The sequence below is a fragment of the Pogona vitticeps genome, chromosome 3, assembly GCF_051106095.1.
Source record: "Pogona vitticeps strain Pit_001003342236 chromosome 3, PviZW2.1, whole genome shotgun sequence".
In the NCBI taxonomy this organism is placed as follows: domain Eukaryota; kingdom Metazoa; phylum Chordata; class Lepidosauria; order Squamata; family Agamidae; genus Pogona; species Pogona vitticeps.
This window is the reverse complement of record NC_135785.1, coordinates 248,784,571-248,803,061: the sequence shown is the minus strand read 5'-3', so window position 1 is coordinate 248,803,061 and position 18,491 is coordinate 248,784,571. Positions and strand designations below refer to the sequence as shown.

General features: G+C 39.4%; 1 protein-coding gene across 2 annotated transcripts in view; it reads right to left on the bottom strand.

The window, feature by feature from the left end:
• Positions 1–18,491, bottom strand: part of TRPC6 (transient receptor potential cation channel subfamily C member 6) — an 80,663-nt gene that overhangs the window by 25,678 nt on the left and 36,494 nt on the right. The window contains exons 2-3 of one of the 2 annotated variants that reach the window (XM_020795998.3): positions 1,487–2,261; positions 570–749 (exon numbers count right to left, since the gene is read on the bottom strand). In XM_020795998.3, coding sequence (XP_020651657.3) covers positions 570–749; positions 1,487–2,261 — 955 coding nt within the window. The remainder of the gene's footprint in view (positions 1–569; positions 750–1,486; positions 2,262–18,491) is intronic. The other variant, XM_078390097.1, reaches the window with a different exon arrangement.

The window sequence follows — 18,491 nt, the reverse complement described above, 5'->3', positions numbered from 1 at the left end:
ATACACAGCAGAGAAAAGAGTTGTAGACGTGCTTATGAACCCCTACTCTGTTTTAAATAACATTTCCTGATCAAGATATCTCACACAAAGCTCTTATTTTTGGCTCACTATAAAGGCCAAAATCCTGTTCCATATCTCCGCACGCACAATGGGAAGGATCTCATTGTCACCAGCAAATTTCCACTGATTAAAGACTTCTTGATTTTGAAATGTGCATGACTTACACACACTGAATGGACATTCCATCCATTCTAATATTGACAAAGGAAGTCTTTAATTAGCAGCAATCTGTTGCTGCCAACATCCTTCCTGTTGCACAGCTGAAATCTGCCCAACAGGATTTTGGCCATAGATTTAAACAAATGTTCAGAGAGCTTATTGTAATGCGTACACATGCAGGATGATGCAAATGCACTCCGAAGGAATTGTTGGATATAAAACACCCACCAAGTCATTCTTGCCTTCTGATAGTGCATCTACTAATAGATGCTCCATATTGAATAAATGGGGAATAATTAATGGAAGTATTCTCCACCCAATTAGCTATGTTTAATGAAGTCAGACCTTACTTTTTTCACTTCATACTTTATGGCAAGTTTTAAGCGGCTCAGGCTAGGGCGTCCACGCTCCCCATGGTTCAATTCCACATCTCCATTTAGAATAGCTTCCACTTCTTCTGTGTTTCTACACAAATCAAGAAGTCCGACCACAAAGTCCTTGCACTGCATTGATAGTTTTTTGTAGTCGTTCTATGAAGGAAAATAAATTAGAGGTGAGTAAAGATACTACAGCTGGCTGGATAGCTCAGTGAGTTAAGATATCTGGCTGTGGAGCCAGAGGTTACGAGTTCAATTCCCCATTGTGCAGAACGGCCATGTTCTGTATGGCCTTGGGCAAACTGCACAGTCTCTGAAGAAGGGAATAGTAAACCACTTCCACGTACTCTGTACCTAGAAAAGTAAGTCAGTAAGTCAGAACTGACTTCCGGGCAACAAGGATATGACATACTATAAATGGAGGAAGGTTCGTTAAAGAGAGAAAACACTCTACTCCTGGCTCTGGCGTCCCTGCTTATTAGGATTCTAAACCAGGAACAGCTGGAAGTGTGTGCTGCTTCCTCACGTAATATGCCACTGGGGGCACGATGATTCTACCTCCCAAAGCAACCCATAAAATCCCTGTATCCTGGAAGCATTATGACGTTTTTCAAGTTTGGCGACGACTGCCTGAGCAACAGCATCTTTACCCCTGTGGTTACCTAAGACATCACTGTTAGAAATGCATTCTGATATTTCAATGAAAAACTCTTATGTTCTGAATAACATCAGAGAACACCACATACTGGGGAAGATACCTTCAAAGGCTGCCATTCAAGACATATAACTGTCGGAAGCACAATATGGAACTAGATGGTTTTTTTTTTTGTTTGACCCCGCCACATTGTGTGTTACACCAACTCACCATTATTCCCAGACACAAATCTTACCTTGAATTCTTTTTCAATGTTAGCAAGTACTGCCAGCTCATTGCTGAGTTCTAAGGCAGTCATTACTGGGTCCTCACTAGACAAGGAAAGGTAAGCAGGACTTGCCAATCCTTTGTAGGCATTGATCCTAGACCTAGAATGGCTGAAAGAGTCATGCTTTTGCTTCTGATTGCACTCACTGCATTTGCAGAAGTAGTCGTGAGGCCTTTCAATCCGAGCACCCTTCCTGAGCAGGGTGTGTACAATTTCATACTCATGGCAGTGAGCAGCTAAGATGATGGGTGTGACGTCATGAGAGAAGCGAGTACCATCCTCATCGTAGGCATAGAAGTCGTCATGCTGAAGCTCCGATTGGCTGGGACTGGTGGCTAGCCTCTTGCCTTCTGCAAAGGCAGGGTGATTCAAGATAGCTTCTACTATTCGGACGTAACCTTTACTGATGGCCAGGAGCAGGGCATCCCCAACACGCGATAGGTTTTCCTTCTTCAGTAGAAGTTCTGTGATTTCCAGGTGTTCATTTGCTACAGCCAGCTGCAAGGCGTTTTGCCCCATGTAGTCCACACAATTCACATTGAGCGAGGGACATTCCTCCAGCATTTTGCGAATAACAGGAATATTGCCGTATTCAGCGGCTTCCAAAAAGCGCTCCTCTTCCAGAGAAAGGCTCGTTAAATGGTCGTTAAACATATATGCTGGACCTCGGTTGGCAAGCCTCCTGCCCTTCTCTCGAATTACTGTCTGTTGACGGAGGGCATGTCTGTTTTCAGCACCTCTGCTGCAAGGGAAGACAGTTATAATTACTTTGATGTCTCTCTCTCTCTCTCTCTCTCTTCGGTCAGTTCCTAGTACTTTGCATGGGGTGATATAAGCCTTAGACAACATTAAATATGGCTATCTTTCTACAACACTAAAGAAACCCTTCCTCTTATTTCCCATCAGATACAACAGCAGTTTGTTCCTGTAATGTACTGAAGGGAGAAGGGGTGCAACCTATGAAAATTGTTCCAGGAAACTCTGGAACAATTCAGACTCAGTATACACAACTGAGGCTCTCCATTCCTGGTTCAGGCAGTGCATCTTAACATACAGTAGGAGAATGTTATCCGCAGGCTAAATATTCACTGATTCACTTATCTATGATCTGAAACAGTTAAAATTATTAAAAGAAATACATATTTTTAAAGATGAAGTTACCAGAACTGGCCACTAGAAGAAACCAGAAATCACAATATTATTGGGCTCACCTTTAAAATCGTTTCAAATTTTTCAGCATTTGCGGTGGACTTGGAACTGATCCTCTGTGGATATGGGGGTCCTAACTGTACTTCCTCAAAGCCGCATAAGCTGCTAACGGGGTAAAACCAGCACTTATATTGGCTGAATTATACAGAATACATAAAGATATTTAGCTTATCCAGCTAGCCAAACAGGATCGGGAATTATATAGCTCTTTCACTACCTCAGATATGTCCCTGAGCTGTGTCATAGAGACTAACACATACTTCTCTCAGGCTTTGAAACTCTGTACTTTGGAAAATTTTATACTCTAGAAGGCATCGATGGAAGGCAGATAAACCCCTCTGATGTGCGCATGATTTTCTTGTCTGTTTGAGAAAACGTTCATCTAACATGCACATTTCAACACAATGAATCAGGAAATTTAATCCTGGCTGTAAGTCAGAAACTAGGCTGATAAGCATTACAGTAATTTGCAGATGTAAATAGCAGCCCATACATTTCCACCTGATGAGGGTTTGCTTGTGTATCTGGAATATCCTTATGTAATTAATGCTTCTTGTGTCTGGTGTTCTGGATCTCCTCTGTACTGACTCATTCTGAAAGGACTAAGACTGATGCATTAAAATGAATACTATGTTATTCTTTGAGACAATATTCGTCATAAATTGGTTTGAACGACATCTAAGTTAAGTGAGATTTTAAATTCATTGCATAAAATACACCGTTTCGTGAATAACGTATCACCAGCTCAGTAGGAGCAATACGGATAGAAAGAAACTGCACATTACATCCTATAGTTACAAACCTATTGTTTTGAGAGGAGCTTATCTAATTAAGGTGATAAGAGCTGATCAAAGAAGGAGTTTGTGCCACGCAGCAAACTATTTTCTGTGAGTTTCAGCTATAGATATGGGTATTTGTATTTGTGTACAAATATGAATATCTCTGCACAACCAGATTTAACTAGGGGCTGGCCCCTGCAGCCAGCACATTCACACATGTTTTCAGCAGCGAAGGCAGCCTCGCTCATCCTTCCAATTGCTCCCAGAGCTTGGCTCTCTTCCCGCTCACCTGGCCACTCAGCAGCCATGCAGGGAGACTGGTCTCCCTCCCACTGCCTGGAGTGGCTAGACGAGCAGGAAGAAACCAGAGTTCCAGTTGGACTGTGGGGGAGTGATTCCCTGGTGTGTGGGACTCTCTGTGTGGTTTCACTCTGCCATATTAAATCATATTGCTTCCTTGTCAACCAACTATGCAATAAATGTTCTAAGCTTCTTGCACAAAGAGGATGTCATATTTCTATTCACAGCAAAGCCAATCTAAGAGTCGATGAAGAGATGCTCATATACTAATAAAAATTATTATCGTTTGTGGTCCTAAAAGGGAATGTTGGGTCTTTTTGCTCATCTGCAGATTTTAGAACAATGTATTCGGGCTCCACTCTGAATTGAACCCTGATCTACAAAAACATTGTGTAAGCACCAAAAAGAAAGTTGCCACCAGAAAAAAACATACTTAGGAAACTGACTGGGCCAGTCCAGGGTGCACATGCACAAACAATAACAACAACAGCTTTGTCCCTGTGTTACCCCATAGTAGACTATGCTAGTGTTGTATGGTACAAATCAGCACATGCCAGACAAGAGGATGTAGCTCTTAATGAATCATGCCGTATTATTACTGGCTACCTGAAATCTATTCCCATTGAAAAAGTAGATTATTTTGCTGGCATTGCCCCTCCAGAAGTATGTCAAGAAGTGCAAACAAATAATGAGTGAAATAAAGTACTACAGCACCAAATCCATTCACTTCATGGGCATCAACCCCCTTGACCAGTGGTTCCCAACTTTGGGTAACCCATGTGTTCTTGGAATGCAATTCCCAGAAGACTTCACAGCTGTGCCAGCCAGAGTTTCTGTGAGCTGCAGCCCAAGAACACTTAGTTCCCCAAGTTTGGGAACCACTGCCCTAAGTGATGGTTAAAACTGAGGAAACGTTTTTGTGCACATCTCAAGCTCTGAACGTAAAACTAGAAAAAGCTACCCTAAAACTATGGAGAAAAAAACAACACACCTTACCAAACGAATGAACGCTGAAGAATATCTCCCACCTGGGCAAGACTCTAGCTGGACCATGTGGTAGTCACTTAATAGAACTTTGAAGCAAAATAGGAAAATCAAAGAATAATCAAGGAAAAGTAAAAGTTCTATGTGGCCATCTTTTTATAGAAGTATTGCAAACATAGTGAAATGGACAATGCAGTTATATATATATTTCAATTGAAAAACAGCAGCAATCCAGTAACAGAAACACAAGCCGAACTGTATGCCACAAAATATATATCCCTGACTTACATTCAGAGACATCATGCCAGAGGAAAAGCTGCTTCACCCAAGGCAGAAGATGCACAGCACAAAGAAAACAGCTCCAGGCATACACTCTTTAAAGGCCTAAAATAACATACAATTCAGACAGCAATATATACAGTAACATCTCTACATGGATTCACTTTTCCAGTGCCCCCTCAGCATAAACATATTTAAATTTTAGGACCTAAAGCAATGTGATAAGGACCCATACCAAACTCAAGTGGAACAATAGCTCTGCCCTTTCCAGGCCTCCTTTTTTCTTTCTAAACTCAAGATTTAGATCCAGAGCCCATTCCTAAGGTTTCCCTGCCCACTGGGATGGACCAAACAGTCATAGGGGTTACACTCTCCTAGTCAGCAGGTCTTAATCTTAAAATCTTAAAACTGCAGAAAGTACCCTATGGATTATCAAGTCCAGCCTTTATCAAAGAGGCACAGTGGGGAATCGAACTACCAGCCTCTGGCTCAGCAGCCAGATACTTAAACCACTGAGCTATCCAGCCTCACTTGCAGGTGAAACATGACAATGACAGCAGCAGCAATATTCTGACTAGTGCTAAATAGTTGCCATTTTAATTTCCCACTATGCCAAAGAAAACCACAAGACATAGTAGAAAATTAAATGGACTTGCAGATCCAGTTGTGTGCTACTGCGTGCCAAGGCTTCGAGCCACTTAATTGGTGAACCAAAATTAGCCAGATGTGCTGCATGTACACATGAAACATGTGCTTCTCTTAATTTCTATTTGTTGTCCTATTCACCAATCTACAATATTGCTCAGGGCATTAAGAGCTTTACCTCCAATACTGCAATATATGCAGTGTGGGGTATACTTGCAAGAAAGCCTTCCCAAACACTCTTTAACACATTCTGAAGAAAATCCTTTGTCAAAGGAAAACTATTAAACTGAACAATGTTGCTTGCCTTCAAAACCCCTGGATGAAGTTTAGATTATTGTGTAGGCTTTTCAGTAATAAAAAGACAAAAAGACACATACACTAAAATACACACAGACCGTGCCTATGCGCACATCAAATAAAACCTGATAGAATTCACTACACACAAATCTCCACAGCAAATGAAGATAAGACTATGGGACATATATTTGTGACTGCCAAATAACTGCCACTTCAACCTTATGCTGGGAGGTTCTGTGTTTGACTTATTTTAACTCTCAACTAAGAAAGCCACCTGGAAGCTAAAAGTGAGGAGGATGGTGGTGGGAAAATTTAAGTAAATATTTCATCCGAATGTGCACATGGCATAAGTTATATGCTTATTAAATTTTGTTTTCACAAAATACAGTTCTATATATACTGTATGTGTCATCACAATTGCAGGAATATCTTTTTGCAAATCGTTGGAAAAATCAGGATTGAAGTATGGTTCGACTAATACAAAAGGAATGGGATAATTAATCACATTTTTAAGATAACACTAAAATGATAGAACTGTGCAAACCCAGGAACCCTGTTGCACATGGCCTTTTATACATTCATCTCATAATGGAAATGTATTTGAATGGTATGTGTTGTGGGTCTAGCCTCACAGTTTCTAGTGGTATAAATTTGTGTACTGAGGATCGGAATGGGGAAGGCAGAGCACTACACCAAAGCTTAAACTTTTTCTTTTAAATGGGGAATTAGCTACAAGACAAAAGCTAAAAACTAAAATAACGAAACAGAAATTTGTTACCAAGATATTAGGATGACAACTGTATATATAACAGTTAAATGTGAGTTGTGATTTTGGCGTCCATCAGTTAGGTTCCTCTCTCCCAGTTTTTCAACTCTATGATCCAGGTTTGTCTGAAAAGTAGTGATTGCCCTAAGAGTTAAATTTATATTCACTCATTTCCTCCAAAAATTGGTACTTAAGTTAGCTGACAATAATAAAATATTATAAAAAAACAAAATCTCAGACTTCTCAGATATATTAAGTGGTGCTTGAAGCTCATTCACCAACATATATAAGATAGTAATATATTCCTAAAAGTAGAAATTGACAAAGTTGTTTAATTGGATGACAGCTTCCAGTAATTCCCCCAGTCAATATGGTGCGTGGCTGTTCTGACCAAGAGATGATGCACTCAAATACCTGTGCAAGCATTTCTATGAATCTCATACAGCCCATACCAGAGAAACAAAACGGTAGCTAGTAAGTGTGGGCTTTAATGAGGTTTCATACTGAGAAGTGGAAGCAAAATATGGCTGACTGCCAAAACAGGGCAAAATATGGCATACTAATTGACATGACATGCAATTTTGCATTTTATGCAAATAAAATCCCAGATTTAGAGAATTAGATCATGGCAACCTTACTGTGAAGACCTTTACCAGCTTGTAGACAAGGTACTTGCTTTATTGTGTACTGAGATATTGTTGTGTGTATTGACAAGAAGTCAAAACAGGCAAAGAAACTGGTTAGGACACTTTATAGTTGTAATATCCCATCTGTGCCTGATTCCATACACATCAGGTAACAGTATGTCGCTAGTGGAGAAATCCTGTGGTATTTTCATGGATTTTGGAGACAGAAGTTGTCATCATTAAAAACCGATGGCACAAGAGAAAATAGTCATGCCATGAGAGTATCAGCAGACATCCCTGTTTAGGGCAAAATATTATTTCTTTGTTTCTACAGTGGGGTCTTGACTTGAGAACTTAATCCGTATTGGAAGGCGGTTCTCAAGTCAAAAAGTTCTCAGGTCAAATCTGCATTTCCCATAGGAATGCATTGAAAACCATTTGATCCGTATCTGCTCTTTTCTGTCCATAGAAACTAATGGGAAGCTGCTATTCTGCCTTCGACCACTAGAGGGGGATATTTTGTTTCTTTTTTTCTTAGGTCAAGAAAGGTTCAGGGAGGGCAGGGAAAATACAGTCCAGGCAGTCTGAAGACTCCCAATCCACTCTCTAAATGCTGGGAGGAGTGAGGAAGCAGACAGGCACCCTTTTCACTGGCCAACAGTTAACTGAAAGTTCACATTTTGCACTTTCCTTGCCTCCCACGTGGTTTTTTTTCAGTTCTTAACTCAAATCTAAGTATGTAAGTCAAGTCAATATTTTCCTATGAGAGTGGTTCTTAAATCAAAATGTTCTTAACTCAAGCCGTTCTTAAGTCGAGACCCCACTGTACCACCCACTAATGTATTTGGCAGCTTTATGTGCTTTCCCTCTCCTCATTTTCCCCAAAGGCAACTCTGTGAGATAGGCAAGAATTCGAAAAGACCAAGACTCTACCTATGGAACTCTACTGGCTCTCTCAGATCCATGTTTACAAGAGGAGCCATGCCAAGTAGAAAAACAGTGCATCAGTAATCATGGATAATTGGCATAATGCAAACAAGAAAACACAATTTGAATAATGTGAAAAAACAGGATTCTCAGATTTAAGGAACTGGAAGTTAGCAACTGTTCCTTTAAGAGCCTGAACATTTTGCACTTTGCTACCAAGATACCTCAGACATGCCATCGATATATGTAGAGCTGTCAAAACCCAGATATCTTCTTTGAATCCGTGTTCCACAAGCCTCTCCCATATGATGTAAGAAGAGGGTCTTCCTAGCAATGGCACCTTAACTGTCATAAAGCCTCCCAAGAAAAACTCATTTTAATGGCTCCAAGGACCAGCTGTGAAAACCATTTAATGAACCCAAGCTTCTCAAATCAGCCTTTAAAATGTCAGCATATGGATTACTGAAGTGTCAACATGGTTCTACTTGGTAAATTTAGTTTTTGTAAACTGGATCTAACTTTTGAAGTATAATTGTTGTTTTCTATTACTATATTGTATTTTAGTAATATTGCATATTACTCCTCATTCTGTAAGCTGCGAAGGAGACATGCGCTGTCATGTGGCTGTACACATTTTGGACTATATACAATGAATAACAAACTTTATGTGTTCTCTTTCACTGCAAGCTGGTTTAAAGGGGCTACAACAATACTAAAAACAATAAAAATGCAATAAAAACGCACTGTCACACAGCATTAAACCCAAAACAAAGGCAGCAGAGACAGAAGATGAAACAGCAACTGAAATCATTTAAGCATCTCAAATAATTTCCTTCTGGATTTTGCCATGCCCACTTTTATTGAAAAAAAAATCATAAAATGTTCGCTTGTTAAACTTTCTCATAAAAATGATAAAAACAACAACAAAGCTATTTTTCATGAAGTTTCACTTCCTGAAGAAGATAATCTCATATTACATGTGACAAGGGACATATAATAATCTGACATCTTAAAGTGGAAATAAATTTTGCAGATAAAAATAAGAAAAGGTTTCTCAGGTCATTCAAAAAACCTCAGTTACATTCTCTACCATACTATTATCTGAAGTTCAGATCTATTCCCATATTTCAGATATTTCTGTCTGACTGTATTTCACAGTTCTAGTTAGGACTGTCATCTGATTAAAAAACTAGACAAAATTGATCTGCTCCCTTTGGATAAATGTATCTTGAATATATAAATAGGTTTCAATATATTTATTAAAAATGAAGTACTGTATTAATTTTGTAGAAAACAAAGAAAGTGAATGACAACATACAATTTAATAAATGAAAGTTGTCATTAATTGTACCGATATTTTTAATATGTTGTTTCCCATTTGTTATTGCAACACCAGAACTGAAATAACATTTCAACATATCACGACAACTGAGACTGTATCTCTCAGCTGATTAAAACTTGCTATTGATAAAAATTAACTGATATAGTATGCCTGCAGGTCTGGATCTAAAAAATTGTACTCAGGGGTCTTTCTTGGCTCACTAACCTGTTGGTTTTGTGCCCACTACCTCTCCAACACCCACTACCAACTAAAATGTTTTTGAATCTGTGCCAGAGATAGGAATGGTACCCTCCCCCCCCCAAAAAAAACCCTCACCGAAATGAAAGTGAATAAGGAATTTGGGTTAAATACCTTTAATTGCACAGCTGAAGTGCAAGAGCAGAATAGCTTCAAGTTCCTCAGAGTAGTCCACCCCTTTTCTCATTAACTGGCACTTACAATCTCAGTAACTCACTCTGAGACATTAATAGTAGAAAGAATAAGGTCTCATTACTTACAGCTGAACAGATCAAACAGCAAACTGACAAACATGACTGCTTTCAGCAACAGACCTCAACAGACTCAAGAGAGGGGGAAAGAGCTGAGCAGAGTGGCGGGAGTCTCTTGAATTCAGAGGCAGGAGAGAAAGACTGCTGGTTACTGATGGACTGATTGACAGCCACCCCAGCCAGGAAAAGCCCCTCCCAGCCACACCTACTAGAGGCATCATGCGAGAGTGTAAAAAGTCCAAAAAAAAGAGAGATCTCAAAGCCAGCTAAATTATTTTGACCCAGGAGCCAGATAACTCGTTCTTTCTCCTCCTGTATCAGTATAACAATGAAAAATTAAATAACTATCAATATTGCACTTTTATGACATTCAGAATCTTCTCCCTGCACAGAGGAATTGGGATGCAAGAAAGGCCACTTGTATTTTTGCAGGCTATTGAGAAGGTTAAAAACCCACATGAGTTTCCGCTGTTCCTAAAAAGAGACTCTTAACTCTTTCTCAGCTAAAAACAGGATCTTGGAGATAGATAGGAAGCTTCATGATGCCTGGTAACATAAGAAATATGAAAAATAATGGGAAACTGGCAGCATTTAAATGGAACCAGTTCAAAACAAAGATAAATACAAATAGCCTTCTCTGTCAGAGGGCTCCGACTTGATGACCATTTCAGTTTATTTTGTTTTATAGCACTTCCATGTTGCCTTTCTCCTGACAGTGGGACTCAAGGCAGTTCCTTTCAGCTCTGTAGTTCTAGGTCATCCACAGCAAAATTATCCTAAACAGTATAGAATGATGCACAGCTTATCTTTGTGGAGACTAATTCACTGGGAAGTTCTCCTGGTAATACCTATGTAAAGACACAAGGGACTTTTGTATATAGAAAGATGGTATATTGTATATTTTTGTGGTGAGAATATTCCAGGTAGGTAATCCCTTTAAAAAAAAGAAACTCATATTTTACTAATTTAGCCAGTAGAGGGGGAAACAATGTATTTGGTGAATTAATATTTAAATACTTTCACTTCGGATCCCATGCTCTTAACCTACATAGCAAGACTAACAGTCCAGACTTATAAATTTCTACTCAGAAATAAAACCCTCTGGGTTCAAAAAGGATCATTCCTATATAAGTGGATGTATGTTTTCCATCGAAAACACATATACACAACAATGTATTGATGACGCCTAAAACAAATACTGTACAGTGGCACCTCATTTTACGAATTTAATGCGTTCTCCAGGACGTTTTGTAATTTGAAAAATTCACAAGCTGTAATGTGGTTTCCCATAGGAAACAAACAAACAAACAAAAAACTAAAAACAAAGATGGAATGATGTGAATCTTGATACTGACCCCTGGGCCTGATAGAAAAGACTTGTTTCACTGCACCACTTTAAAATAAATATTGATTTGATGTTGCTTCTGCATGAAATTCAGACCAATGGAAAAAAAACATAGCTTCCTACGCAGTTGTTAGCATGTGTACATTACTGAAACAGTGATGTCTACATTGGCCTGGGCATGTCGTGAGAATGGCTGATGGTCGGATTCCAAAAGATATCCTGTATGGAGACTTAGTGTATGGAAAGCGCCCCAGAGGGAGACCAGAGGAATGGATCTCAACAGATGGGAAAGTTTGACATCTGAGCGTTCAGCCTGGAGGCAGGCGGTGCAGCATGGCCTCTCCCATTTTGAAGAGGCACTTGTTCAGCAGCCCAAGGCAAAGAGGCAGTCCCGAAACCAGCAAAATCAAAGAGCTGGACAGGGGACAGATTGTCTTCAGTGTGGAAGGGATGGTCACTCTTGAATTGGCCTTCTCAGTCACACTAGATGCTGTTCCAGGACCTCTATTCAGAGCACATTACCATAGTCTCTTGAGACAGAAGGATGCCTACATGATCACAGCATCTGAACAACAAACTCAGAAAACACACTGGTTACCTGTTCACTATTCCTTCCCGAAGAGGGATAAATTTATAAAAAATAACAGCTGATATATACATACCTGTTAGTACATGTAATTTTATGCAAATCTATGTCCTTCTGTCTTCTTTTTCATGATAAATGTCCTCCTTTTATTTTATAAAAATAAAAATTGTGGCACTTTAAAGCCTAATAGAGTTATTTCACAGTGAGATCTCTTGGATTTCTTCAGAAAGCTACAGCCTACAGTGATTGACTGTCCATCAGTTAATCATAGACTGGTCTTCAAAGTACAAAAGTGTTGATCCAGGTAGTAGTTTGGGTTTGGTTCTGTTTCTTCCTGAATCAATCTCTGATTCTGACTCTGAAAGACCTGGTTATCAGTCACTTTGGCAATGGTCTCAGCGTTCATTACTTGTTTCAGTAATCCAATTGTCACTTTGAAACTTCACTTCCTGTAGCTTTATCTATCTTTACTGGGTTGCCAGCCGCACAATGTGTGCTTGTATATAGATCTATGGCTAAATACTTCACTCCAAGGGTCTTAAAGAAATGAGTTGGCACCCACAAAAGCTCACACTGGAAAAAAAATTAGCTTGCAAGGTGCCAAAATATTGGTTGCACTTGTGCTATACCTCTCAAAATGACTAAAACAGGTACTTCTTTGAAGACTCCATTTTGGTTATGTGTGTTAAGTGGACCCCATGCATTAGCAACAGGATTGGCAATTATCTGGTATGTATTTTTAAAAATGGAATGGAAAAGGTGGGAGGTCCAATTGTTCTCAAGATTGCAATGTAGAAGAAAGGAGGTTTAAGCCTGAACTCCTCAGCTACAATGTTATGCCTGCCTACTCAGAAGTGTATCCCACTAAGCTAAATGGGTACTACTATGAGGTACGAATGTTCTGGCTTGCGGCCTAAATCATGTGGACTGGGAGGGGAAAGGCTATTATTGAAGTAAGACTTTGATCTGACTCTCACACACTAGCTGGAGATTATGAAGGTTGTAGTCTTATATATCAAGAGGGCACTGGACTGGAGAAGGCAACTTAAACAATGCACATAGATTTATACGCTTGTCTGTATTTTTTAAAATGCACTCAGCTTCAATATACTTTCACTGCCAGAAAACCAGAGATTTGCTTTCAAACCCTACAGTGATTTCACCTTTGTTTTCACCTCTCTTCTAAATCCTTCAAAATGAGTCAGCTACTTTCAGCTACCTCAGCACCTTGCAAATGTGTAATTACATATTTCTTCACTGAGCAGAAGCAAAGTGACCAAGTATTTGGACCTAGTTATACATTTCTCGGTATCTCAGCCATGGATTCATTTTCACTTATTAAGCGATTCAAATTTTGCATTATAAAAATAAATTTATTTGTACTTATATAGGCTAATATGGATCTGACCATGTGCTTAACTGTTTCTCGTGTCTGAAACCAATTAAAGAACACATGTCATCCTGGTTTACAGTGTCAAATAAATGCAGAATATATAATCATTGCAAACAGTTGGTTTTTCCTAGAATATCCTTAAAGAATTCTTCCCCTATCTCACTTTCCTGCTTCTTCCATTCTGGATAAACTAATGCAGCTCTGACATTGCACAGCACAACATGCCAGGGTAGTATGAAATGAAACTATTTATCTTGATTTGAAAATGTCAACAATGCAATTTAACTTCTGGGCAGAATAAATTGTATACTCTGCTTTGAGCACTCAAAGTAGATCAACAGCTAAGATTCCCTTTAACCGGATATCATTTCTCAAAATATTAACAGCAGGTAAACAAACTGTGTGTAACACACTGCAGCTAAAACATTTTTTAAAAATCAGTTCATTTAAATGTATGTAAATTATATACCAAAGTTAAAGTTAAGTGCACTTAAGCATATATTGGACAGTGGTGCAGCTTGGATGTAAGCTTCAAAGATTTTCAGACTACCTTCCTATACCATTCTAATCCCTTCTGTTTGCAAATATTTTGCCAAAAGAATACCCTCTCAGCTGACGTGCATCAGGAAATGTTGGCTGTTAGACAAGCTATATTTGTCCAGAGTAATTAAAATCACAAAGCACATTGCATCTTACAAGTGGAATAAATATTTTATTAGAGCTGTGCTCTAATTCAGCCAAATGTTGAGACCCTAACCTAATCTGGTTTATTTGTGAATTTCTGTGGTGATCACGGAGTGGAGCAAAATGCTGAGGACTATTGGGGATGGATCCCTCAGGTGAAGCAAGGCATTTTATGGAATTGAAATGTAAAATATTTTTAAAAGTGACACAATTAAAAGAGGGGGAAAGGTAATCTAAAATATTGATAACTAGTAACAGGAATGTACATGGTGTAGCCACCTTGAGTCCTTTTAAGGAGAAAGGAAGGATAAATACAATTAAACAAACAAGCAAACAAATAAATAGTCCCCAGGTATTTCTGCAGCGCTCAGAGCCACTCCAGAGCACCGAAGATAAAGAATTAACTCAGAATTTTCTGTTTGGGCCAAAAAAAGGAGAGCCCACTGGCAGTTGGTTTCTGCTTCTTATCCTAGAGGGTATCTCCAGAGGCTACCTTGTTACCCAAAACTCGTAACACCAAACCAAAATGGCCCGTGCAGGCATTTCTTGCTGGTTTTTTATTTTCTTGTACAAATGGCTGTTTGGGACTATTTTTGGACCTCGTATGATCCTTGGAGAGGGCTGGGAGCTTGAATTTGGCCCCCAAGATCTGGAACTTTGCCTCAGCCTATCATTAAAATGCTGAGCTGCCACCAACAAAGAAGGAAGCTGATAGCTTTACCCAGTGATGAAACCCAGCATGTCTCTTGCATTACTGAGACACTGGGGAAGGCCTCTGAGGGGCAGCATCAGGGTGTACATTCCCTTGCATCTGCTCTCCACGGCATCTGGCCAAGTTGCAGCATGAAGTTACAGATTTGTGTTGGTATAGCATTTATAGCCTAAGCCTGATGTTACTGAGTTTTCTTTCTCTCCTTGCCATTTCTTTTTAATTTAATTATGATAACTTACTACATAACTGGGATTGGTTATGTGTGTATGTGGATGAATGCCTATAGCTTCTGAGTGGTGAGGTCAAAACGTTTCCAGCCCCTTTGGTTTCTCCTTCACGACTGATGCACTAGCAAAGTTTGTGATAGTTCGCATGTGCTTTTCTTTTACTTGTGGTTCTTGGGGTTGGAAGTGGACAAATAATTATATCAGAAATCATCCTGGTGCTGCTGTGTATTGTTCCCCACCCCAATTACAGACATTCAAGTCTCCCTCTCTGAAAGAATGTGTTTTTCCCTGGAAAATTCAGTAATATACCAATACTGGCATAGACACAGATCAGATGAAAGTGTCTCTAAAAGGGCATGGAGATGATGTGGATCCTAATCTGTGTGATCTTACTGAGACATAGAGTGGACCTGGGGGCTAGTGCACAACCCTACATTTCTCACCACACACCCACACCAAGATCCATATCCTGCCCCATTACCCAATGCATTTCCATAGGTTCTCTTAAATTTTAGTACATAAACAGTCTTGTTGGGTGAAACCAAACATCCATTTCCTGCAGCATCCTGTTTTTCACAGTGGGTAACCAGGTGCCTCTGTTTCATAAGCAGCCACTTTGTCATTGTTAATGTATTACTCATACAGTAAGGATTAAATACTGCCTTGCTTCCAAAGATTCCATGGATCCAGACTATAATAGTTGCATTTACTTTCCACTGAAATCTACAGGACCTAAGTCATTGATGAACTTGTTCCATAGATTTCAGTGGGACCTAAGTTCAGGTAACAGGACAATTTTTTGTAAACATATTCAGAACAAAAGAGCTGTTGAATTCATTGAAGATTATAGCCAGGTAAATGAGCATAGGATTTTAGACTGAGCCTTCCTCTAAAGTCATGGAAGAGAAGTGTCCAGAAGAGATTAGTTAGATACATGCAATACAGATGTGTTTGCCCATTCTCAGTTGTAACGTTTTATTTTGCAGAAAGAGCAATTAAAAACTCACATCTTTCCTTGAAGAAGATAATTATGAATATATTTAATAGCAATAAGGGGAATCAGCAATTATCTCTGTGTTATTGGGCATGTCTAACCTTACGGAAAATATTTAGCTTAGCATTATTTAGGGCTTGAAGCTAATCAAAGTTCATCTTAAACAGCAATGGAAAAGTCCCTCATTTGCTTCAGGTATCAGAAAATCTGGTCATAAAACAAAGTACCCATATAATTCACTTGTTTGAAACACAAGATAGACTCATTAACCCAATGCTAGTGAAGCAATTTATGCTGCAATCCATTATGACACTTTGTGGTTATGGTAGTGGCTTTAGCTGCTTCTGGCGGAAATGGCTTCTCTAATATTATTTAGGCTAATGGATTTAACATGAAACGTTCACAGTCAGAATAAATACAACTAGTATGTCATTAGAAGCAGGGATTCCTTTAGTGCTGAGAATACTCTGATTGTCATAATGAGCTTTCCTCATCTCCCACAGTTTGCAAATTGGTTGGCTTTCTTTTGTGACTGGTCAACAGGTGATAAACATGGGATTTGTTTCAAAATCTGATTGCTTATGCTCAAAGAGAGAAATGCATTGCTGAAAAACTAACATGTTTTTAGTTTCCAGCTATGTAATCTGTATCATACAGTTTGACTATCAAGATCTAATAAATGACCTGAAATTTCTGGAGAAGGAGAAATTGTATTGGTTGGAATTTTGTTTTATAAACAAACATTAATGACCAGATGCCTACACTATTGATTAGTTAACAGTGTAGTAGTTTGTGTATGTGATGTTGCATTATTTTGCATGCATGCACCAGTAGAAGCTGGTGACTCTGAATTCATTGGGGGCCATTAATTTCCTCAGGGTTGTAGTCAGAGGTTTTCAGAAAGTATTTAAAAAATGCTGAACTCTGTTCCCAAAATTTGGCACCTTAAGATTTGGCACCTCAGATACTTATATTTACCGGTAAGTTAACATATTTATGTTGTGGCGCTGTGGGTTAAACCGCAGAAGCCTGTGCTGCAGGGTCAGAAGACCAGCAGTCCACGCGACAGAGTGAGCGCCCGTCGCTTCTCCCAGCTCCTGCCAACCTAGCGGTTCGAAAGCATACAAATGTGAGTAGATAAATAGGGACCACCTCGGTGGGAAGGTAACAGCGTTCCGTGTCTAAGTCGCACTGGCCATGTGACCACAGAAGATTGTCTTCGGACAAACGCTGGCTCTATGGCTTGGAAACGGGGATGAGCACCGCCCCGTAGAGTCGAACATGACTGGACAAAAATTGTCAAGGGGAACCTTTACCTTTACCTTACCTAACATATTTAAGTTAACCCAGAGAGGATTTATCTCTCTCAGCCTCCACTGCCATACATGCAGATTATACATGGAAATGATACTGGTTATAGGGCCACGTGAACTGCTAGATACATCTGTGGTTTAATTATCTGGCTGCAGAGCCAGAGGCTGGGCATTTGATTCTCCACTGTGCCTTCTTCACAGGAGCTGGATTTAATGATTCATAGGGTCCCTTCCAGATCTGCAGTTCTAAGACAATGATGATGATATACTTTTTATAACTTATTTGTATACTTATTGCAGATTACTATGGTGAGCAAATGTTATAATTAAAAGGGCCTGAAATGTATTGAAATAATGTTTACCCCATTGGCTCTTACTGTTGGTGGTCTATTTGTGGTTCCCATTTTGTAACCCATCTCTCTTTCTCTCTCTCTCTCTCTCTCTGTGTGTGTGTGTGTGTGTGTGTGTGTGTGTGTGTGAGAGAGAGAGAGAGAGAGAGAGAGAGAGAGAGAGAGATCATGTACTCACTTTTGCATACGAGAAGATGGCTTAGAAATGCTCCCACAAAAAGGAGAAGATTCAGCTCTATATAGACTTCATCATGAAGGCGGCAGGAAAATTAAATGTTTATTTTACCATTTGGGGAAACAAGGTTAAAGGCTAAGTACTAGATATGAATTCTTCATAAGATATCAGCAGGAAGGAGAAGAATTAGACTGCTATATTACTATATTGTAGTGCTGTAAAATTTAGGGAGCACCTGTAAATTTTGAAATCTAGAAAACGGGGGGCAGAAATGTCTGTGTGTGACCTATATGACTCAGGTGCGAAAATATGTGCATTAAGAAAGTGTTCTGTACTTTGCTTTGCTATAATTTGGACAGTGAAAACTTTCAAAACTCCAAGGAATGCAAGAAACCCTGGCACTGCTGAAGGGGTCCAAGTTAATACATATAAAATATATCTTAGCCTAACCGTAGCCATCTTGCTTTCTGTAACTTGCTTTGCTATATGAATGTTTTGCTTAGGCAGGCAAGAATGAACAAGGGAGGAGGGGGTGTCCATCTGAGTTTCTT